General features: G+C 53.2%; 1 protein-coding gene across 1 annotated transcript in view; it reads left to right on the forward strand.

The window, feature by feature from the left end:
• EGFR (epidermal growth factor receptor) overlaps positions 1-24,534 on the forward strand; it is a 201,375-nt gene that overhangs the window by 171,073 nt on the left and 5,768 nt on the right. The window contains exons 17-24 of the mRNA XM_041721689.1: positions 683-824; positions 1,638-1,760; positions 2,432-2,530; positions 8,143-8,328; positions 17,231-17,386; positions 18,258-18,333; positions 22,302-22,448; positions 23,910-24,007. Coding sequence (XP_041577623.1) covers positions 683-824; positions 1,638-1,760; positions 2,432-2,530; positions 8,143-8,328; positions 17,231-17,386; positions 18,258-18,333; positions 22,302-22,448; positions 23,910-24,007 — 1,027 coding nt within the window. The remainder of the gene's footprint in view (positions 1-682; positions 825-1,637; positions 1,761-2,431; positions 2,531-8,142; positions 8,329-17,230; positions 17,387-18,257; positions 18,334-22,301; positions 22,449-23,909; positions 24,008-24,534) is intronic.

A 24,534-nucleotide genomic window follows, 5' to 3' on the forward strand; every position in this document is an offset into this window, starting at 1 on the left:
CCTGAGTTTTGACTTTTTTGCTGTCTCTGAAATCAAGCACAACCTTGGTGGGAAGAAGGAGCACAGTCGAGTGGCTTGATGTTACACAGTGACGTCACTCACTTATGACAACGATGCTTTTTATGTTGAAATCCTATCACTTTACAACCCCCCCCCCAAGCTTTTTCATAAAGCATTCCACATGGCTGTGGTCCCATCTTGAAAGCCAAGGACCCTTCGAAGAGGCTCAACATTCTGGAAAGGGTCCCTTCACCCAGGCAAGCCAGGAGACGATGCCTGCCTTGTGCATGTGGCATTCTAGGCTTCAGATGAGTGGAGATACTCTGGGGATAAATGCAACTTCACATGAAAATCATTACTGAAGTCTGAGTTACTTGTTGGATTATGTGGTTTCTTAATTAGTAGATTAAAATATAAGTGTCATCTGGGGTGTCCAGATGATACCTCAATTTAAAAGAAACGTAAAACAACTGGGAGGGAGGGCTTTAAGCTCAAGAAGGTGGAAACACTACCCTAGAAACTCTTTGCTTTCTTTCCTCCTTTTAGAATCCACATGGCATCTACTTTTGGAGATGATGTTAAATGATGTCAATGTATCAAAACACGCAGGAAATACATAAAATGCCAAGGTAATGACATCTGTCAGCAAACCTCACTTGCCCACGTCTCCTTCTCATTCCAGACCCAGGATCCCATCCATTGCTACCGGGATTGTTGGCGGCCTCCTCTTGGTGGTGGTGGTGGCCCTTGGAGTGGGCCTCTTTTTGCGCCGGCGCCACATTGTCCGGAAGCGCACCCTTCGCAGACTGCTGCAAGAAAGAGAGGTGAGTGGGTGCCCAGGCCCAGCATGCTCCCCCCAGCCCCAGGCAGCAACAGGGGTTCTCCTGCCAAGTCTTGGCATGTGTGATTTTGTATTCTAAGTGTTGTAATTGTATGACTATGTTTTATATCTTGTGATGGAAAAACCGGAAAGAATCTCTGGATGTCCAATTATAAGGGACCAGTTACATTTTGGTACATCTCTGGAATGAAATGCAGATGTTTCTACTCTGAGTCTCACAACATGGACGCAGAGCCATGTAGAGTCCTATTTAACACATAGCACGCAGGTATGTGTAATAGGAGTCCGCTGGTTCCTGGGAAGGCACATGGTTGAAATGTCACTTTGGAAAATCTCATTGTCTACACAATGCTGTTCCCTTCTGAGCTGTGTTTGTGACTCACCTGAATGGGTCCTCAGCCAGCATCCTTATGTCCAGCGTCCCTGGGAGGACAGACCCACAGCAGCTCATAGCATGATGGCACTTGTGTGTAAGAAGGCCCAACAGGCTACCAAAATGATCATCCATATAAAAGTTTCCCTCACCAGCATTCTCCCAGTCCAGCTTATGGACTGGAAATAGAAGTTGCATTTGGTGAAATGCAGCTGTGCTGTTCGAGGACACCTGTACCAGGGAGTCCCTGTTCTAACACGTCTTCCGTAAAGCTCTGAGAAGGTGTGCATTTCTCCTCTCGAGTGAGCACAGCAGGTCCTCTGTGCTGAAGCACAGCCACACGTGGCCGTTGTCGGGGCCTGGCTGCCACCCCTCCACGTGGGCATGAGCATTGAGGCAGTTGCTCTTGCTTGTCTCTCACAGCTTGTCGAGCCTCTTACACCCAGCGGAGAAGCTCCCAACCAGGCTCTCTTGAGGATCTTAAAGGAGACGGAGTTCAAAAAGATCAAGGTGCTGGGCTCTGGAGCATTCGGCACAGTGTACAAGGTGAGGCCACCCTGGTTCCATGACTTCCAGGTGCGCGGGTCGGTGGGCCAATCCAGAGTCTGGGGCCATCTTCTGTTGCTTAGCCTCATCTACTCTGTGTTGCTCGCAGTTTGGGAAATTCCAGTGTTTTCCCCCTATTGTCAAGAGGAAGTCTTTGATGATCATGGTGACAGATACAAGGTTCTGTTGGGACCTGTACACGGGCAACAAGGCTTTCATGGACCCCAGTGTTGACTGTGTACGGGGGTGGGTGGCAGAGACAGAGTCTGAAGGAGAGCCGCCTATCCCTGCGTGACAGCGTCCCAACAAACGAGGCTGGAACAGCTCCTCTTAATTTTTTTCTGGATCCTATTACACCAAGTCTGCTTTCAGTTGGGCCTAGACCCCATATCTCAGAATTCTGGACAAAACGATCCATGCTGGTTTGATAACTGGCACAAGTTTTGGATTTTTTTTATCTAACGGCTCTGATTCATGGAACATGATCGCGAACGAGCTGCTGAGACGTCACGGCTCCTAGCACGGGCGGCCTTGGAGTGCACAGCTGTGCTCAAGGTCCCTCTGGCCCTTTGGGACAGTGTCCCTGGTAAAGTCCGTCTATCTCACGAGTCAGCCTATTGTGCATAGTATGGCAATCACCAGTTCGTGTCCCCTCTCCCTCCTTGTCACAGGGACTCTGGATCCCAGAAGGCGAGAAGGTTAAAATTCCCGTGGCCATCAAGGAATTGAGAGAAGCCACGTCTCCCAAAGCCAACAAGGAAATTCTTGATGTAAGTTTCTCCTTTGTCCTCTGCTTGTCCACAGGCCCGGATAGCAAAAGCCACATTTTGTGGTGTCTGGCAGCAGCACATTGCCCTGTTGTAGACTTTTTTTTCATCACCACCTTCTAAATGTTCACGTTTCACATTTTTTTTTCTTTCTAGCTGTAGTTGGTATAACTCCCTCTCGGGGCTTCTCCTATAGAGAAGAGTCGCAGCTTCCATTCTATTCTCTTATCTCTCCCAAAAGGATAGAAACTCACAATTGTTGGGTGTCCACCAAGGGCCAGCCTCAGGACTCGTTGCTTTGCACACACGATCACGGTGAACTCTCCCGACCAGCCCGTGACACAGGCGTTACACTCAGTGTGCTTTGAAGGCGTAAGGAAGCTTGCTCGCGTTCATGTGGTTGGCGTGGGATTCCAGCCCATCGTTATTTCTGCCTCTGAAACGCGTGTCCATTTTGTTCCACCAAGTTATCTTTGAAATGGCTTTTTCAAGGTGCCAAGGGATTACAATATGATGCTCCATCCACTCTAGAAAGTGTTGCCCATCTTCTGTCCCCCACCCCCAAAGCCAAACAATGATGGAGTAAGTCTTTGGAATGTTCCACCAGATTATTTTCATGTCTTTACTGTCGCTTCCACTGAGCTTTCTTCACCATCTCTGGATCCTCACTGGCCAATGAGAGGCCTGCATCCTCTTAAACAGAGGTTGGCGGAAGGAGGGGCCACTGTGAAGGTGGCTTCAAGGGCCCCCGGTGGACGAATGGGGTCTCCTTGTTAACACCATTGGCCTCTCATGGCTGTGGGTCCATGCAAACTTTTGCTCTTGTCCCAAGGCAGAGCCAGAGAAAGAGGAGTAGAGAGACTTAGCAGGAAGTTAGGCAAACAGTCCAAAAAAATAAAAAAAAGGCAAGAAAGAAAGAGCTGCCTCAAAAATCTAGAGAATTTAGTTATCTTACCATCAGGAAGGACAAGAGTCAAATGTGGTATCCCCCACTCTTGCTTCTAACCCACAGAATATATGCCAGGCAAGGCAAACATGGGCCCTTAAATAAAATGTGTTTAGACACAACGAGCTTCCCAGTGGCCTAACACTCTGGACTTGCCATTTCTCCCAGCAGACCTCTCCCTCCGTTGTTACTGTGGGGAGATTGCTTCTAAATGAAATTCCGGCACCTTCTAAATGAAAGAGGTTGTATTAATAAAGCTCAGTAGCAAATCGTGCATATTGGAGATCTCCTTGCGAGCAAAACTATCTCATTTGAATGGCCTACAAACTAATGGAAGTCCTGTTAGCATCACGTTGTCAACTCATCTCCACGTAACCCCAAGAAATGCGTTTGTGAAGTCAGTCTCTGCACCTAGAACCCAGAGCTCCCTGGCCTTTTTCTCTGTTTGCAGAATTTGCTTCCTTGACTCATTCTTCTCATTCGAGACTAGATTCTAGTCGATGTCGCAGAACGGTGTTGAAATGTGAAGTCAGCAATATTTATAATGCAGGGTGAGGCTGCGTTTGAAGACAAGAGTTGTGCTTTGGGGGGGGGGTGGATTTTCACTGCAAAGGACCCCCTAGGACCCGTAGAGCTGGAGGCAGCAGAGGAGGGGTGGAAGACAGGAGTTAAAAAAGTGTGAGTTCTGCTTTGCCTCTTGCCCTACTTCTCTCCTGCCCTCTCCTCCCTCTATTTTTTGGGGGGAAATTTGGTTTGGTTTGGGTTTTGAGGTTTCCCCCCGTGTCCCTGAAATATGATTGGCGTGCAGGGCCAGTGCACTCTTCGATGGAACAGCCAACAGGGCTGAGCGTGGACTCGCCTGTAGATGCTCCCACTGCCCCGATACTCCGGTCCCCCGCTGGGTTCAGGCCCCGAGACCCCCATGCCCAAGCTGCAGCTTCTAGTTTAAGCTGCTGCCCGTGGCCTAGATTAACCGGTTACAGTTTCAGAAATGTCGGGGCACCTGCTCATCGTTCTTGGAGGTCACGCCCCTTTACCCCATTCTCAACCTCAAAGAGCTCACAGATGAGGGAGACAAGCCAGAAGGAAGGCATCCAAAATCATTTGGCCATCGGGACCAAGTCACAGGCCTTGGAACTGCATCGCAGGCCTTCAGGGTCACGGCCTCAGAGGGGCCCTGCTGTGTGACTCGGGTGGACCCCGGGGTCTGTGGACGTGGGCCCCGCCTGGCCGAGGGTCCAGTTCAGGGCCGGCCCCGTGCAATACCAGGCGTTCTTGCCGCAGGTCACAGTGCACCTTGGAGATTCCAAGATAAACAGCTGAGAACAAAGCTCAGTTCAGCTTCTGCAGACACCAAACAGGACACACGACCAAACAGCAGCTCCATTGTGCTGGGGGTGGGGCGGAAGTGATGCCCTGGTGCGGGGCTCTATCGGATTTTAAGAGGACGGGGATCTGGCCGGGCTCCAGGCTCTGTGTGGCCTGACACCCACGCCGGCGCTCTGTTCCCCGATCCCCGGGTCCAGGTCAGCTCCTCACGGCCCCACAGCAGCTGGGCTGCTCAAACTTGCTCTGCTCTGCAGATTTTTCTCCCCTCTAAGATGAATACAATATGTTTCCAAATCTTCACCAGATCTTGAGAAAATGGGAACGGCCAGAGGATTTCTTTGGTGTTATGGTTGTACGGTTTCCCAGACTCGGGGGAGAGACGTGATTTGTGCTCTTCTGGCAATTGCGTGGCCTATTAATTTTTCCATAGACTTCCCAGTTTAAAACGAGGGCAGGCAGTGGAAAAAGAATGCAAACATTTATGTATGTGCTGGGGGTGTAATGAGGTCTCAAGCTTTCTGGTAGCCCGTTAACCGGAGCACTCGGCGAGGCCTCGCGGGAGACCACAGGGTACATACGGCAGGTGGGGGGGCGAGGGGGCTTGCAGAGGGGTCACCCTTGTGAGGAGACCCATACGTGGGCTCAGCTCTGACCCACGGTGTCTCCCGTTCGCCGTTCGCTTCGCTGGGCCTCAGTTTCCTTTTCGGATGAGTAATGGCCACAGAAGAAATGCACTTGCAGGGCTTTCCAGGTCGGACTTTTCATACACAGCCCTTCTCAGAGATGAAGGGATGTTTGCGTGTCCGTTAAGGATCAAATGTCTACTCTGCCCTTTAATGTTGGGATGCGATGTTTACAACCCAGAAGAAAGGAAATGCCAGCTCTGCCTTGCAAGGAGAGGGCCACTCAAGGCAGCATCCCAGCAAACGGTCTGCAGCGCATGTTAGAAGCCATGGGAATTTTGTTGTTGTCAATGGAAGGGCAAGGTCTGATTTGCTCTAGATTTCTGGTTTTGTATGATTTCAGGGGGTTCAATCCTGACGGTTTTGAGTTCGTTATTTATGTGCCTGGATGTGTGTCCGGTACCACTCGGGGGACAGAAGAGGAAATGACAGAGGCCCTCACGCCCAGGGATTGACCCTGCCTGCGAGGCAGCAGGAACACAGAGGGGATATTGAGGCCACAAATAAGCAGCGTTTGCCAACAGAGTATAGCGCTAAAAAGCACCGGGCAGATGGGCAGATGCGTGGAGCTGAGAGTGCGTCCTCTCCTCAGAGCTAGGGGAGGAGGCAGGACATTTCTCAAAATCACACAAGTATTTAAATGCAGATTATGAGGAGTGCTCCAGAGCCCTGGGTTCCCCTGGAGGCTTTACTCCAGCAGATTGCCGGGCCCCACCTCCTCGAGGCTCACACGGTAGGCCTGGGTGGGGCCCAAGAATTTGCATCTCTAGCAAGTTCCCAGGCCAGGAAGAGCCTGCTCCCCCAAGGAAAAAACTGCAAGATGCCAGGAGAGTTTCAGACTGAGGAGTCCGGAAGGCCCCTCAGAGGAGGAGTCAGATGAGGAAAGAGGAGGTGGAGGGGCATTCCAGGCCAAGGCCCTGCCGTGGGCGAGGGCCCAGGGAGGAGGACCGAGGGGAGGGGAGGGTTTCCGGGGGACGGCTGACCTGGGCGGCCTGGGGCGGCCGGGGCGCTGAGGCCAGAGGAAGGCTTAAGGCACCAGACAAGGTGTGATCCGGTTTGGTGGGGGCATCAGTGTCTGTGGCCTGGGCCCACTCGGTCTCCTCTCTCACCTCCGGCTCCTCCAATGCTCCCCCCACCCCCACCCCATCCTGGTCCTCTAGGCCACGTCCCAGCCACAGCAGTGGTGGAAACATAAAAAGAGCCTCTGAGCTCTCTCTTGCAGGCCACACGGGCCCCCCCCCCCTTTCACGTCTGAATCCAACGAAGGACACCACCCTTTGCATTTGAAAGGGAGACAGAATTTAGGGGAGGAAAGTGGGGATTCCCTAATTCTCAGTCAGCTGGAAGAGGGGGGTCCCCCCCCCCCCCGCTGTGTGCACACCTGGAAATAAAACAGCTTCCCAGTGGAGAATGGAGAAGGGTTAACATAAAGTGGGGGGGGGGGCGCTGTGTCAAGAAGGGCTCGGCCTCGGCAGCCAGCAGTCAGAGGAGGGGCGCGTTTCGCAGAGCAGAGTGGTTCCCCAGCTTGAGGCCGAGGCAGGGGCATCACGGGCCACCTGTCTTCGCAGGTGCCACGGGGCAGCCGGCAGAGCCTGGGATCGCTGTGACCTAAGGGCCGGTCCGGCTGGGTCCCCTTCAAAGCCTGGGGCAGGTAGCTGCACCCGCCCCCCCCCCCCCCGACCTGGGCGGGGCCACCGTCCCCGGCCACCTGCGGGCGGGCTCAGTTGACCTCTCACAGCCCTACCTCTGCGTGTGTATCTCGGTTCGGTGGGAAAGTCGTGATCCAGGCTTAGGGCCCACACGGGAATTTCTGTCCTGACATTTTAAACTCGCAGCAGCTTTATCCCTGGGACGAGGGCTTCCTGACGGAGGCATCAGCAGAGCTCAAGCTCCGGGACCTCAGGCCCCATTTCCTTCCTTCTTTCCTTCCTTCCTTCCTTCCTTCCTTCCTTCCTTCCTTCCTTCCTTCCTTCCTTCCTTCTTCTTTCTTTTTTTTTAAGATTTTTTATTTATTTATTTAAGAAAGACACAGAGAGAGAGAGGCACAGGCTGAGGGAGAAGCGGGCTCCCTGCTTGGAGCCCGATGGGGGACTGATCCCAGGACCCCGGGGGCATGCCCTGGGCCGAAGGCGGTGCTAAACCGCAGAGCCCTCTTTCTTTTTTTTTTAAGACTTGATTTATTTATTCATGAGAGAGACAGAGAGAGAAGCAGGCTCCCTGTGGGGAGCCCGATGCGGGAGTGGGGAGGGGACTCCGGGGACCCCAGGATCACGCCCTGAGCCCAAGGCAGACGCTCCACCACCGCGGAGCCCCCCAGGTGCCCCATCAGGTCCTGTTTTCATTCCGTGTTTTGCCGCAGGCAGATGCTCCCTGGGTGTCTCTGTGAAGGGAAATCCTTGCACCGCACTGGGCGGGGGCTGTCTTCCACCAAACCACTGGTCACTCCACAGCCTCCTACGTGTGTCACAGGCCCTGCAGAAATGTCTGTGCACCAGATGTTTCACGGGCGACCCCGTCCTCCACGAGGCACGGTTGGGGATTCAGAATCACGGTTGTGCTTTGCTGTGTTCAGCCTGGAGGGAGGTCCGCCTGCCTGTCCCGTGAGCCACGGCGGGGGGCCTCTCTGAGGCTTTCCTCTCCCCTTCTTCTTCGCACAGGAAGCCTACGTGATGGCCAGTGTGGACAATCCCCACGTGTGCCGCCTCCTGGGCATCTGCCTGACGTCCACGGTGCAGCTCATCACGCAGCTCATGCCCTTTGGCTGCCTCCTGGACTATGTCCGCGAGCACAAGGACAACATCGGCTCCCAGCACCTGCTCAACTGGTGTGTGCAGATTGCAAAGGTAAGTGGAGAGGCGCGCGGGCCCTGAAAGTAGGGCAGGTACTTCGCTCTCTGCTCCCCTGCCCCCTCCCCCGGGGTGACATGGTCATGCGCGGGCGCCCCAATGCAAGGCAGCAAGGGGGAGAAATAAAGACAGCGGGAAAGTGGACAGGTGGGGCTCCGTCCTGGGAGAGCTAGACTTGTGCGCGCGTGGGGCCCGTGCACACAGCGTACGTTTTATTTTGGATCCAGTTGAATTGATTGCCTTCTGCATCAAATGGGGGCCTGTCCCCCTGCGTGCTGAGAATCTAATTGTTCGGCTACATCGAGGCAATATTCGCTTTATTAGGTGCTTATAGTGTGGCCTGGTGCTAGGGTCATTTCTCTGGGGTTCTCGTAGGTGAATTTTAGGGTAGTTGAGGGTAGAGGAGGAGCTGCGGTTTCCACCCCGTCAGGCCTGGATACCAAGGCGAGCAAGGGGGCTGAGACTAGGCTAGGAAGATCCAGAGGACAGTGGGGCTGTGCCGACAGGGCAGGTGCTGGGTGCCCCCCCCCCCCGCGACCTGGCCCCCCGCAATAACAGGCTCATTCCAGGGCAAGAGACGGCTGACAATGCAGACAGTGGACAGGTGGCCCAGCCGCGTGCTGGGTGTTAGCTCCTCACAGGGTCCCCAGAGGACTTTTACTCTCGTGCCAAGCCTCTCCCTCGGGATGCCGGCACCGCAGCGATTGTTGGCAACCCAGATGGCTAAGTCCTGTGTTCCCCTCGGTTGGCGTGAGGCAGGTTAGTGGGCAGGCCCGTCTCTGAGCGTGGGCCACGCAGCGAGCCGGCGTGGAGGGCCATGGAGGGGCCACGGCGGCCGCAAGCCTGACCACTGGGCCCTGCCCGGGGCCTGACCACTCCCCCCACCGGCTGCGCTGGTGGCCTGGTCGTTCTAGCGCCTTGTGCTGTCCCTTCTCAGCCGCAGCCTCGGGGGGCTGCCCCCCGCCAGTCCCCGGTGTTCTTGTCCTTCTCAAAGCCGTAACCCTGGTCACAGAACAGGGGCCTGAGTCACTCAGCAGCGCTAGATAGTGGCCCTGGAAGAGGGTGTGTGTGCGCCTCTGACGCCGTGATTTCCTGAAAATGCTCGTGATTTCTGCGTGTGCCTGGATCCGCGTCCCAAGGCTGCCACGGGTTGCCGCGGCCTGGTGGCTCACGACCGCAGCAAGCTGGCCACCCCCCGTCCTGGAGGTCAGTGCACAGCCAAGCCAGCCGGGCTGTGCCCACCTTCCCCCCCGCCCCGCCGCCCACGTCCTTGCCTTTTCCTTTCTGGTGGCTCCGGCCACCCCCAGGCTCGAGGCCCCCCCCACCCCGTCTCTTCCTCGGTCTTCACACAGCCTCCTTCTCTATGTCTGAGTCTAAATCGCCTTTTCCTTTCTCTTAAAAGACACTGGTCACCCTGAAATCCAGGATGCTTTCATCCTACATCATTACCTGGTTGCACCTGTCGCCCCCCACCGCCCCCAGGTTCCTGGTCGACATGAAACTCGGCCCGGTCCTGTCCAGAACAGGGGCTGGTCTGGGGGAGGAGGTGGTTAGCCCCAGGCAGGTTTTACTGAATCTGGAATTATTCCTGAAGATCTGCTCACCCCTGACTCCTGAGCCCAGAAATTCTTCCCCCCGTACAGACAATACCGCCTTGCTCTGGTTGCTCTCTTTTCTTTCTAGCACATACTGCTGCCTGGGAAGATCTGGCTTATTTCCGTGTTCCCTTGAGTTTGTGCGCAGCTGCCCCAACTGGACGGTGAGCCCCGTGACACTGGTGTCCTGGCCCGTCCCCACCCTGGGCAGGGCCTCCCGAGCTCTGCACACCTGCAGCCAGCTTCCCCGGCCGAGGTGGTCAGCATCTCTTCTCTGCTTATGTCGTGTCAGTCCACCGCTCCACGAAAGGACGCTCCTCGCGATGGGGCATGTAGCCCCCGCGACTTTGGTCCAGCCTAGAAGCGTCCTGGCAGTTCCAGCAGACGTGAGAGCCACATCCCACTTCTGTCGCTCGGTAACCACCTCAGGCAGGTGGCTGAGTCTTTTTTGTGCCTCATTCTTTGGCCCTAAACGAGGTGCCTCCAGCTGTCCTCCCGGGTACGAGAGTGACACCAGGTAGCCTCTGGGAAGCACCTGCCACTGGTGCCGCGCGCACACGGTGCTCAATGGATGTTCCCTTTCTCCATCGCTTTCCCCGCATTTTGGCTCAATTAGGTTGGACTCGTGACTAAAAATCTAAGCTGAAACATTGTCTTAATCTAGTTCCGCATCAGCTTTCATTTATTAGAGCGGCATCAGGGTCCAGGTCCCCTCTCGTTCTGAGCTTTTTCTCTTCTCCTTTGCGACCTTACGTTTCAATCCGCCCGACCACTGGTGCCTACAAAGATGGGAATTTATTTTAACCCTAAAAGTCAGCTTCTGCAGGCGAGGTGGGAAAAAACACACGGACCTCAGTATGCCAGTGGCCACGGCAAAGAAGAATCCGTCTGTGCCCCGGAGTCGCAGAAGTTCCCGAGTTGAGGGTCCAGGCCTGAAAGTTTTCCAGGGCAGTTCTCTAGATGGTTTCACTCACAACTGCAACCTGTTATTGAAATCCACTCTAGTGTCTCTTGCACTTTATTTCTCTTTACTTCACACTGAAAGCCTTCCAGATTGCGTCTCTTAGCTCTCCGGGGTAGATTTGCTTTCTAAGTCAGAGGAGAAACCCTTGGCTGCTGTATTTGAATCACTGGAGTGATGGAGGGCCCCATCCTTGGCGGGAAGGGAAAGTAGTGGTTTCCTCGACCGTGAAGACAGAAATCTGCTCCTGGGTGAGTGACTTTTTATCCTAGTATCGAACAATTTCCTTTGTAAAAGTTGGAAGTGAGACTACCCAGAAACACTTAGTGGCTGACCAGAAACTGAACTCCTGGCGTTTTCAAAGTGGGATTTATTGACCCATAAATGTCCTGCATTGGATTCACAAAGGCCTGGGCTCTCCTGGGAAGTTTTCTAAATATTGATGGAATGCTGGCCCCTGTTACGCAAGTTTCTCATCCTGGCTAAACGGCTAAGAGGATAAATTCTATCACCTGGACAAAAGGAAAAGAGAAGAGAAGTGAGTGGGCGAGGGAGGAAGTCAGGATGGAGTCAGGAAGGGCCTGAGAAAGCAGAAGGGAGCTCCAGGCCCTCGCCTTACAAGGTGACGGTGGATTCTGTTCTCCTGTCTCGGGAGTTTCTGGAGACATTACCTGCTCCCCAGACAGAAAGATCCTGGCTTCCTAAGCTCCTGGCTCGTGGGGCCCTGGGTAGCTCCCACATGCTGGGATTTCATTGCTTCAGGAAGTGTATCCGCTTTTTCTGGGTACATGAGCCAGCTAGTAAGTCCAAACTATATCAGATGGCACAGTAATGTCATAAAACGTTCTAATCAGAAAGGTCCTATCGTCCGATCGGCCTGTCACTTGGAAACGCTGCTATTGTGCCAGCGTCTTCCCCTGAGACCATCCGTGCACATTATTACAACGTCCTGCCATCGATAAAGGCTCTCGAGACTGTGATTAATCTGACGGTTTCCCAAACCTTTGGGACAAAAGAGCTTGCTTATCACCTAGCCCAGATCAAGATCTCACAGAATTGAATTCTCAGGTAGTTGACGGAAAATGAGGATCCCTGCGATCGAGCCCTGGAGAGGTTTGGAGACAGATGGCAGGAGACCGAGGCTTTCCCTGACCACAACTGTATGTGCACCAAATGGTGTGTAAGGTGGTCCAGGAGATACAGTTTAATAAGGACAAACCCAAAAATTGTCAGTTCGAAGGATTTATTTAAGTGCACAGAATTACTCGGTTTGGCCACCTGTGTTCCTTTCTGAGTGCCCTGCCGTGAAGCCCATGTTGACAGACTCTACTGCAGTCGTAACAGATGAGCAGGGGGGTAATGAATGAATGAAAATCATGCCAGACAAGGAACTAGAAAAGGAGGTGAGGCTCACGATGCCGCCCAACGGTGCCGATTCACCGCCGGCCTCTGCTTCCATCCTCAGAAAGCAGGACTCATCGGAGCTGATTCCACCGCCAAGCACGATCAACACCTAGGCAACGAGACAGCTCGGTGACAAAGCCAAACGGCAGATCCATTACCAGGCTTTTCAGTTACTTGGATTATTTTTTTAAATCTATTCTTAAATGGCCCATAAAAGATTACAAGTGGAATTGAATCAACCTGAATGGTCCCTATGCAGTATGTCATCAAAAAGCCAGAAGTTACCGTGGTATTAAAATATCAAGAGTATCAACTTTTAGGTATTTCATTTAGTGAACTCTTGGGCATTCATTTGCCAGTGTTAGGAATTGGGTGAAATACGTATGTAAAGAAGATGAAATTTCTTATCTCCCCAACTTACAAGCCAGTGAGGGAAACAGATCCACACAGCCAGCAGCACTGCGGGGAGTGAGTGGTCAGAGCAGGAGAGCTGGGTACCTGGAGGCCCACGCTCCCCAGGCCGCTGGGAAGGGCACATGGGGACCAGCAGGGGTCGGTTGGGGTGGAGGGGGGGCTCGGTCTGTCAGCCAGGTGCCAGGTGCTGGGAGCCACCGGGGTGGAGGAGGTGGGCAGGCAAGCCAGCCTGTGTCTTAGCCTAGAGAGTTCTGTGCCGGGGATGTGAGGGAAAGGCCCTGCACCATCGTGGCAGTGCACCCACCGTGAGAGGTGACCATCCGGGTGGCCAGGATGCAGAGTGGCTCGGTGCCTGAGAGATGCTGAGGGCTGCTCAGGGAGGGAGGGCTGGGGAGGACGGGCGGAGCCCCCGAGGGGCCCTGCAACCCCACACAAGGAGACAGCGTCACCACAAAAGCAAAGGGCTCTTCTCGGGAATCTATTTGTGATCAGACTCTGGGGGGGGTGGGTAGGGGTCAGGGGTGGCTGGAGTCCAGGCGAGGTGGGCTAGTGACCTCATTCAAGCTCACAGCCAATGGATGGGGAAGGGGGGGACCTGGCATTTAGAAGGAAACCCTGACAATCACCAGCCCCTGTGGAAGACGCTCGCCGGGCCCCATCCTGCGTGCTGCGTGGATTAACTTACTTAACCATCTGATTAGCCTGCTTTACATACCGGGAAACTGAGGCACGGGGGTGTTTAAGTAAACTTGCCAGGCTCTTGAGCTGGTAAGTAGCACAAATCAGGATTGGACCCCCGGCAGCCTGGCTCCCAAGTCCACACTCTTGGTGAGCCTGGCTGCCCCCTCACAGGAGGGTGTTGGTGCCACACGAGCTGTCTGGGATCGGGAATTCTGATACTTTTGTGCCTCTTCCAAGGGCAGGAGCTCGGTGGAAGGGGAGCCTATTATTGATTTAGCTCTGCCCAAACCATCTGCGGGCCCCCCACTCCCTGCTTGGTGCCACTGCTGTCTTCACGAAGTCAGTGCTCCCCCCGACTCCTCCCCATGGCAGTTTATGAAACAGAACAGAGAGGGATCCCATTGCAGCCTCTCACCCTGGCCTCCTCCCAAGAGTTGTGGGACGCTGCAGCCCTCCGGAAAACAGAGACTATGAACATCAGAGCCAGCCACCCCCAGGCCTTTCTTCTTCGTGGATGTTGTGCCAGAAAGATCTTTGGTATCCGCGTGAGGCACATCCCTGTGCTTCTCTCTTTTATAACTTTGAGGTGCTCTTCAGATTCCCTTCGAACCTTTTAAAATCCGTCCTAGCTGTCCTGGAGTAAGTAACAGAAATAAATACGTTGATTTAAATTAAAGCCATGATCTTGCAGAGGAATCAGGAAATGAGCTTCCCAGGAGGCCCTGGTGCTGCTTCCTGTGGTGTCTCCGCCTAGAGGGGCTCTTATCAGGCTCTTATCTTTGCGAACTGGTTAAAATATAACTTTGCTGGGCACTGAGATGGCCTTTTAAACTGCCTCTATGGTGTGGGACAGAGACTGATGAACAGGGTTTTATCTAAGCTCAAATGAGCCTAATCCTGCCGCCCCCAGATCCTCTCTGATTTAAACCCCTCTGGCTGATTAGCTGTGTGCTCCCCAGATGTAAAGGGCTCTTTCCCAAGCCGTCCCTGAAGACTGATATTCTCCAAAAACGTCACAGTGTATTAAAGTTGTCCTTTACAGACCCAAGGGGTGGAAGTGGGGCTCAGGCCAATTTATTAGGTTTACATAATGACATGGACTCAGTGGCACACAACCGAGGTGCTGGGCTGTGGGGTCTTTTGCTTATTTGGAGTTTCTTTTGACGCCTCAACCAGCCTTTGGGCCAGCAGGCAAGTTGCGCTTGGAGGCCCCTGCAGGAAGCGAGGGCCCCATGGTGGTCTTAAGGCCTCCGAGCACTTGGTCTGACCAGCCTCCGGCCTCGCGATGGCTCTCAAGGCTGATGCCAGGGCTCCAGCTCCAGAGGGGGCTTCTTGGAGATGTGTTGGAAACACCTGGCACATCATCATTGCTCAAAACGGTCACCTGCTACATCACTCCCTCATTCATTCATTCGTTCATTCATTCATTCATTTTTCAACACTTTGGTGAAAATGTGTCCGGTGTGCAGGTTGTGGGGTGTTGAAATAAAAGAGGCCAAATGATACGTTTGAGATGGTAGTTAAACAAGGCTGGAAATTCCCTCTGAAGTCCCCTTTTGTGAACTCAGAAAACACAAATTTGAAATAAAGCAGAAGGGATAGGGCAAGGTTGACTGGTTCCCACGTGTCCCGGACTTATCTGTCCCTATTACTCTGTGGATGTGCCTCCACAGTGCCTACTGCCGAGGACGTCCTTGGGAAATGGCTGAGGAAGCAGGGCCAGCGACACAGGGTGGAAGGAAAAGGAGAAAAACGGGTGAGAGAGAGAGAGAGAGAGAGAGAGGGAAGGAAAGAGAGCAAATGAGCTAATACAGCCTGGAATGCAGATGTTGCGCCTAACCAGGCAAGAGGCCAAGCACAATTAACCCGTTTTGAATGGGTAAGAGTGCACCGTGTTTAATAAATAGAGGCCTTACTCTTTTATAGGAGACAGGAGGATTGAGCAGGGTCCCAGGAAGCAAAGGAGAAGCGGAAGCTCATGAATGGAGCCCCCTGTGAAGGGCCATGGGGGGAGGTGACGGGGAGTAGGAAGTCGGTCGTCTGTTTGGAGGAGTTCTCTCGGCTTCTGCTCCTTCCCTCTCAGCTCCCCACATGCCATTCCTAAATAATAATCCCTAATTTGGAAGTGCTCTGCCAGAGGGAACCTGCTAGTTTCCTCTTGAGTAGACGTGAGCTCTGCTAACCATATTTTGCAGCATCTGAGGGATCTTGGAAGGGGAACACTGAAATCAAACAGCATCTTAAACATTCAGGAACTTTCTGGATAATCCAGGGGAGAAGAGAGACATGGGAATCAATCATCTTAGTCCAAGGAAAGAAAAAGAAAGACCTCCAACGTAGCCCCCACAGGCTAATTCTCGGTGGCATCTTCCTGAGATCCTAGTTTCCTCCGATGGTTAGTTTTGCTCCAGAAAGAAAGAGAGCTTCTGATTTCACCTCGCTACGAATTTTCACCTAATAGCTCCGCGAAAGGAAGCAAAGAATTTGCCAGGAAATTTGGGACTCCGTCCTGCGGTTCCCTAACGTGGCGATCCCTCCAGAGCTACAGAAAAGCTGGGGAGTAAAGCAGCGTGGGTGAAGCCCACTTGTTTCCATCTCGTGCTCTTCGGTGAGCATCTCCGTGCCTGTCTTTACTGGAGAGCGCCTGAGTGTCCGCCGTAAAGGACGTTGGAAGTGTGGTCCACGCCTCTGGCTGGAGAGAGAGGGACATTTGTGAGTTAGTGGCAGAGAATGTGGTACGGACGTAAGACGTCTGCAGAACTGAACGGCTTCTCCGGCCTGCCAGCTCTGCCCTGCACGGAGGTGGAGCCGCCAAGCTCATGTCAACAGGTCGGAGCTTGGTAGAGTCCCAGGGAGCCTGGCTGAGCTGGGCAGGCGTGGAGCAAGCAGGAGTAGAGGCCAGAAAGGCCCTGCCGGCAGGCAGAGCTCATGACGATCACCAAGAAAGCTGTGGGAAGGACCCGAGTCAAGGGGGGATGCTTCTGGGGGTGCACACGTCAGGCACTGCCCTGGGTGCTTCTCGGGTATTGTTTCTCTCTCTCTCTCTTTCTCTCAGCAGTGGTTCTGATTGCAACCAGAGCGGGGAGGCAACTGAAGAGGGGGTAGGAAGTGCCACCTTATAAAAGGAAATTCAGTATCCATGTGATTTCAAATTTTAAAAAGGGGGGGATCCCTGGGTGGCTCAGTGGTTTAGCATCTGCCTTCAGCTCAGGGCATGATCCTGGAGACCCAGGATCGAGTCCCACGTTGGGCTCCCTGCACGGAGCCTGCTTCTCCCTCTGTGTCTCTGCTTCTCTCTCTGTGTGTGTCTTATGAATGAATAAATAAAATCTTAAAAAAAAAAATCTTCTCCGTTGGTAGCAGCTCAGGTCGGTGGCCCAGAGGAGCATGAGGGCAGTGTGGCCTCCCAGTGCTGAGAAGCCCGGGAGCGGCCTTGCCTTCCCTGCTCTGCAGGTCAGCCAAGTGCAAGGAGGTGACACGGGGCAGGGGCGCGGCGGCCACGGTCCACACCAGCTTCCAGCCAGCTCTCAGCCCATCAGCAGACGGCTTGCTCTGTCCTCACCCTCGAATACTTGGTTCATCTGGGTTTAAAGCTTGAGCAACTGGTTGGAGAAAAGTTAACAAATCAGCAGCGCATTGTCTCTTCGTGGATGTGTCGGTCCATCTATTCAGGGGATAGTGATGATCCCAAGGGGTGAGTTGCGGGGTCCCTGACGGGGACAGCTAGGACCCTGTGTGAACAGGACATGGGCTCCCCGAGCGGGGGCCACTCCGGGCGGCCCAGGCAGCGCTGCCTGGCCCCGGTGGTCGCGGCGGCCCCTCACTGCGCGGCCCCGTGTTGCAGGGTATGAACTACCTGGAAGACCGGCGCTTGGTGCACCGCGACCTGGCGGCCAGGAACGTCCTGGTGAAGACCCCGCAGCACGTCAAGATCACAGATTTCGGGCTGGCCAAACTGCTGGGTGCCGAGGAGAAAGAGTACCACGCGGAAGGAGGCAAAGTAAGAAGCCAGCCTGTGGGGCGGCGACATAGGGGACGTTCTCAGAACAGCCTGGGTGAGGTCACGGCAGCCGCCGCCGACCCGTGGGTCTGTCCAGGGCCGACTTCAGAGGAGCTGCTCTGAAAGCAGGATTTGCTGGGAGAGTGAGGATAGAAGTTTCTATCGTGTCCAGAGGCCAGAGCCAATAAACATGAGCTGAGCTCCATGGTCAGGTGACCGTGAGCCAAGGTTAGGAGTCAGCCCCCCCCCTCCCCCCAGGACCCAGCAGCCTTCAGAAGAGCAGCTGGAAGTGTCACGGCTAATTTGGCAGCACAGGGCTTTTGAGGACGTCTCAGAAAGACCGACAGCTCCCCGTGCTGTTCCTGGAGCTCCCGAGAGTCTCTGGCTCCCGTAGGGTTGGGCCCCTCCTCCCAGACGGGGTCCTCCGGGGGCCGCTCTCCCAGCACTGAGGGGTGCAGGTCCCCCCCCTTAGGCCCTCCGGTTGCTCTGAATCACCTCTTAAGTTTCACTTCGACCCGTATGGCTCCAGGCAGCTGGCTCTGCAACACCCGTAAGCGTGGGGTGGCTAGGACCACAGGGCGCCCCAGCCCCCAGCAGGTGCACCCAGTTCACCAGAACGGCCCACGCCCCAGAGGCCCTCAGCTGAGACCTTCATGAAGCCACCCCTGAGGCCCAACAGAATAGCCCTGTTTCCTATCAGATTTAAAACTGGCCCCTGTTGCTGGGAGGGAGCACTAGTGCTGGGGTATCAGGGTGGGGTGGCCTGGCCTCCCCACGTTCGTCACTTGTCATGTGTTGCAACGTGATTTAATCTCTTGCAGCGGAGGGAAGCTAATAGGTGTCTTACTACTTTCTCTCTCATCATTCCAAGGTGCCTATCAAGTGGATGGCTTTAGAATCGATTTTACACCGAATTTATACCCACCAAAGCGATGTGTGGAGCTACGGTGAGTCAAAGTCTTGATGCTAATGAATGTGTACCGAGAAGAAGCCGCCTGGCGGTGTTTGTTGACTTGGGTTACATGCTCTGTCAGCCGCGTGCTTGCTTCCGAGGCAATGACTCATAACAGCGTGGTAGCCGCTGTCTAGGATGCGAAGAAAACACGACCAAGGAAATTGAGTGCAACTCGCATCCTGCATGTCACCGGGGGGATCAGTGACCTTGTCAAGAGGGGGTAAGGGAGGGCAAGAGAGCTTGGACTTAGGAAATGCCCATACCTGCGACATCAAACCAAACCTGACCTCGTGAACCAAAGGGAGGTGACAAAAGGTCTCATGGGGAAGAGTTTCCAGGTAGAGACATGGGGTCTTGTGATGGACTAACTCAGCGGCTCTCGTTTGACCCAGTGCATGGGGTCTTTGTGTGTCAGAGAGGATGGCTTGACGAGAGTGCACTGTGAGGAGGTGTCTGTGGGAGAAAAGAATAAGCCAGGGAGAGTTCTTGCTTGCAGCTCTAGTGAGAGCATCTCGTCAGGACGGGTTCTGTTTCCCCCTCCGCATCCCACCTGGCCCTGCACAGGCCTGCGCCCCTCCTCTCAGACACGCCTTTGCCGTCCTTGCCACGCTGGCTTTGCACAAAGAATGCCCTGAGCCTACAGAGGCCTCAGCATTTGGGGCCCCTGGGTGGCTCGGCGGTTGAGCGTCTGCCTTCAGCTCAGGGCATGATCCCGGGATTCAGGGATCAAGTCCCGCATCGGGCTCCCCTCAAGGAGCCTGCTTCTCCCTCTGCCTGTGTCTTGTCTCTCTCTCACTCTCTGTGTCTCTCATGAACAAATAAATAAAACCTTAAAAAAAAAAAAAAAAAGAAGAAGATTCAGCATTTAGGAACGTCTCATCAGCACATTTTCACTGACGGCCACGTGAGGTCCTTGCACCTGTTCACAGTGGGCCCTCCTGAGCCCAGCAATCTGCTGGAAGGCTACCAAATAGCTCATCCAACACACTTGATCTGTGAATTGTCAGTCTGTTCCCACTACTAAAGCCACCAGGCTAACGGGGAGGGTCCACCCCCACCTCCGTAGAAATGGGTATTTGGGGCGAGCGATATTGAAACAACGTTCCACGAGGAATTTGGTTATTATCACAAAAACATCATCCACTTAGTATTTTTTTTATAGCATCCCTAACTTTCTAAGACTCTCAATGTGTGTTGATTGCAGGGATCCTTGTCCCTTCTGCTAGACTGCAAGCCCCACAGACAGAGATCTTTGTGAGTGAACAAGCCACCTGCAATTAATGAACGAGATAAGGAACTAAAGCTAGTCTCGTGCCTTGTTAGTTCAGTCATTTTTAAGATAGGTCTACTCCCCAAGAGGGACAAAATGACACGCTTCCTATCCCATCCAGAGGCACCAACGTCGTCACCTCCCTCCCTCGGTGACGCCACCAAAGGACCTCCTGGCAGGTCTTCTCTTCCTGTTCTGCACACATTCATCCATTCTCCAGAAAACAGGCAAAAAAGTATTTTTTTAAACTATAGCAGACTTTTAATTCTCTGCTTAACAGCCGCCTTTGGTTTTCCAACCACGGTGGGTAAGATCACAACCAGGCTGGCCCCTCCTGCCTTTCCAGGATCCCTCGGCTGCATTTCCCTCCTGGGCTGTGTGCTGCGGCCGGCAGGGGCCAGCTCACAGGCAGTCCACGGTTGGTCCACTTGTTGCATACATGAAAACACTCTTAAACTCTGTGCCTTAATACCTGTGAATAATTACAGGCGTTATCAGAAAGCCGGCCTTGCTGCCGTGGTCCAAGGTGTTTCATTTCAGTGGAAACGGGGTTGCCAGTGATTATAATCTGCCATCCTTGGCAGGACGCTGGAATTATTGAAACCACAGACCTCAAGTTTCAGTTTAAAAAATAAATCCAATCGGGGCACCTGGGTGGCGCAGTAAATTACAGCGTCCTACTCTTGATGTCAGCTCAGGTCATGATCTCGGGGTCATGAGATTAAGTCCCTCGTCAGGCTCCACGCTCAGCACAGAGTCGGCTGAGAGAGTCTCTCTCTCCCTCCGCCCCTCGCCCTGCCCGCTTGTGCACACGCACGCTCTCACTCTCTCTCTCAAATAAATAGATGAATAAGTAAATAAATATCTTTAAAACAAATCCTATTACCCCACTCTCTAGTCTCCAGTCAAGACAAAATCTTTTATTTTTTTTATTTTTTTAAGACTAATATTTTAATAAATTAGGAAGCTATGCGTTCCACTTAGGAGTTGAAAAGAAAGAGAACTCATCCACATTCCAGGCCCACCCAAAAGCCACAACCAGCTATGCGTACGACTTTCTCACCATTTGTTCCAAAACCTGAAAAGCTTTCCTCCCCGCAGGAATTCATTGCTCATGCTTAAACATAACATTTAAGCCTCGTTAGATGAGAATTAATTGACTTCATGGATCTGGAAATGAGATTTTATTATTATCTTTTTTTTTTATCAAGTCCATATTGGCACTGTGGTGAGGAAGGAAGAGGAATCTATTTCCTTGCCCCTGGACCATTCTTTCCTTCATTTTGCAATCTTGAATGTTCTAGGGGCACCCAGGTGGCTCAGCGGTTGGGCGTCTGCCTTCGGCTCAGAGCGTGATCCAGGGGTCCCAGGATCGAGTCCCGCAGGGAGCCTGCTTCTCCCTCTGCCTGTGTCTCTGCCTCTCTCCCCTCTCTGTGTTGTTCATGAATAAATAAATAAAATCTTTTTTATTTTTTTAATATTTATTTATTTATTCATGATAGACATAGAGAGAAAGAGGCAGAGACACAGGCAGAGGGAGAAGCAGGCTCCACGCCGGGAGCCCGACATGAGACTCGATCCCGGGACGCCAGGATCATACCCTGGGCCAAAGGCAGGCGCTAAACCACTGAGCCACCCAGGGATCCCAAATAAAATCTTTTTTAAAGAAAATCTTGCATGCTCTATATTCAGGTCACTCAGTTCTGGGATGGCCTCTGGGTAATCCACGCAGACCTGAGGTAATATGTATCTAGAGGCCAACTCTCCAGAAGATGCATCAGCAGACCAGCTGGAGATCAGGAAACTGCCAGGATCCTGTGTGTGACCCCTCCCAGCTCAGTCCCACCGGAGTCATCTTAGAGTCACCCCAGTGCACCCTCGCTGTCCAGGTTTCTAGAGCAGAGATTTCCATCAAGAGAGGCACAGAGATGCAAGGATCCTTGGTCTGGAAAAACACCCAATTCTAAGACTACTGCTTTGATTTCTTTTTCTTTTTTTTTTTTTTATCATGATAATTGATTTTTGAAATAAAAGGCGGGTTTCTAGGTTTACTAAAAGGAACGTAGGGTTTTTTGGTTTCTAATTTTTATTATTATTTAAAAATGTGCAGAATGGAACCTTGGGGGCGGCCTCCATTTTCCGTAGATACAAGTCGCTTAGGCAGGTGTCCGAATGGGCCACGTCATTACAATGGTTGTGTTGTCATGGTGCCGTCGCTAAAGTCGTACTGCTTGCAGGCCACTTATGTTTGCCTGGCATTGCCTGAACGGTGCAGTCCCATCGTCTTGTTTGGTCTGCACAACGATCCCATAAGACAAGATCATTATCCCACTTTACAGGAAGGTACCTTGAGGGATCTCTGGGTGATGCAGCGGTTTAGCGCCTGCCTTTGGCCCAGGGCGCGATCCTGGAGACCTGGGATCGAATCCCACGTCGGGCTCCCGGTGCATGGAGCCTGCTTCTCCCTCTGCCTGTGTCTCTGCCTCTCTCTCTCTCTCTCTCTCTCTCTCTCTCTGTGACTATCATAAATAAATAAAAATTTAAAAAAAAAAAGGAAGGTACCTTGAGGCTTCCAGCATCAAGCACATTGCCCAAAGCCGCCGAAACAAAGGTTCTTAAAGATCAGAAACATTTACAAGGTGGTGTGGTTTTTTTTATCGATTCATAAAACGACTGCTTCACCCTCTCAGGCGTCACCGTGTGGGAGCTGATGACCTTCGGGTCCAAGCCTTACGACGGTATCCCCGCAAGTGAGATCTCCACCATCCTGGAGAAGGGAGAGCGCCTCCCGCAGCCGCCCATATGCACCATCGATGTCTACATGATCATGGTCAAGTGTGAGTGATGCTGTGGCCGTCTCCTCTGGCCTGGCCTGGCCTGTCGTGGGCACCCGGAGTGCCTTGTTGTGCCTAGAGAGGTTGCTGCTGCCCTTAGCAAAAGACCGAGACCTTTGATCCCCTCAAGAGACGTTGTCAGAGTCTTTACAGCAGGCCCTGAAGTCCAGAAACGTCTGTAAATATCCTCTCCCGACATTCCTCAGGAAGCGCTTGCTTGACCCATTGCGCCCCGTGACCTGGCATGTGCCCATGTTTGCCAGCAAATAAATAACATCAAATTCCTCCATAAGCCATGACACCAAAATATTCTGTTCTCTGGGTTGCTCAACGAGGAAGGCGCTGTACATTTTGAAGCCTGTTACCAGAGAGACTGAATGTTTTTAAATGCCTAACAGTGAGTAAGCGCAGGAGGCTGATTGAATCAACAATTTCTGCCCCGACCTCAGCCTTTCAAGTAGTAGATCTACGTGGGGGCCTTTCTCAGCGTAGCAAGTAAGCATTTTAATTTAAGTCAGAGCGCGGAGCCTGCTTGGTGCTGTCAGTCCCCAGAGGCGCACGTTCACAGGCTCAGGAGACGACGTTCCACGTGTGACGAGCACGGACACGACAGGGTGGCGTGGGGCCTAGACGGGGCCAAGTTCATGTAAATACTAATAACGCCTTTCTGGACTTGAGGCCCCAGGGCTAACCTCCTTTAACTTCCTTGCTTTGGGCTGAGGAAGCTGGGATCCAGAGAGGTTACGTGATCCATCTAAGGTCACATAGCAGTTTGTCCTAAAATAGCTTGACCTCCTGCTGATAACAAATAAATGTGAGCCCTCGAGAGAGACAAGGATTTCCACTGTTCCTCCGGCTTGCTTAACCCAGACTTAGATCGTTGTGTGATCAAACGCGCTGGTGAATAACAAGTGTCCGAAGGAAGGCACTGGAACACTTGGGTGCTTGGCTACTGAGGATGTAAGGCGGTGAAAGCATCGGAGTGTGGAGTTCCCAAACCCCGAGGGTCTTAAAGAAAGTCCCCAACTTTCCCTAAATTGAATCAGGCTTGCAGCTTGCAAGACTGCTAAGCGCGTATCGATGAAAGTGAATGTCCAGTGAGGACTTGGCCGGGGAGCCCACACACCGGGGTCCCACGGTCTTAGCGATTCGCAAATAGTGAGGCATCCATGGCTGTCCCATCACGTAGGGTGGTGATGCCAGAGCCCCGGCCCCAGGAAGAGCGTGCGTAGAGAACGAGAGGCTGTTCCCGTCATTCTGATGCAAGTATTTTGTGTCATCATGGTCTTTAAACTGTGATCAGCGCCAGGGTGGCGAGATGTCTAGATGTCTAGCACACGGGTTCGGTTTCTGCATCACGTACTTTCCCCAAAGGCTCTCGCCATAAATGCTTCCTTGAAGCAATGTCATCTTTAATGTGTCTTTCGGGGTCTGATCGCACCGTGTCCCTCATTCCCTCCACAGGCTGGATGATAGATGCAGACAGTCGCCCAAAATTCCGTGAGTTGATCATCGAATTCTCCAAAATGGCCCGAGACCCGCAGCGCTACCTTGTCATCCAGGTACGGGATGAGTCCGAGCTCCCCCGGGACAAGTCCCTCTGACGTGCATCACATGTCGCCATGCTCCGTAGTGTGTGGGGTCCCCTTCCCTGTCTCCCAGGGCCCGTCCTTAAACCCTCAACATATGAGAGCGAGCCTTGGTGAAGGCCGCACGCCCTGTAAACGGAGTGGAGTTCATTTGTGGGCCGCCCCCAACCCCATTGGCCATTCCTGCCTGAACTCTAGCGTCCAGACACACTCAGGTCCGTGTGGCCTCTTCCATCGCGGCTAGCCCGAGCCTCGCCTCCATCTGGGGGAGAAGCAGGGCTTCGGTGTCAGCAAACCTGGCGTCAAGGCCCTGAGTCTCCACCTACCACTTGAGGCCAATGAAACCAAACCCACAGGGCTGTGTTAATTAAGTCAGTGAAATAATGTTTGCAAAATACATCACATGGCACCTAAAGATTCTGCTTAGCGACTCCAGTGCACGTGTTGGGGGGCGGCTCCCACACACCTCCAAGCAAGCAGTTCTGACACCTGCTGGGGTC

Source organism: Vulpes lagopus, chromosome 11 (genome assembly GCF_018345385.1).
Source record: "Vulpes lagopus strain Blue_001 chromosome 11, ASM1834538v1, whole genome shotgun sequence".
Taxonomy (NCBI): domain Eukaryota; kingdom Metazoa; phylum Chordata; class Mammalia; order Carnivora; family Canidae; genus Vulpes; species Vulpes lagopus.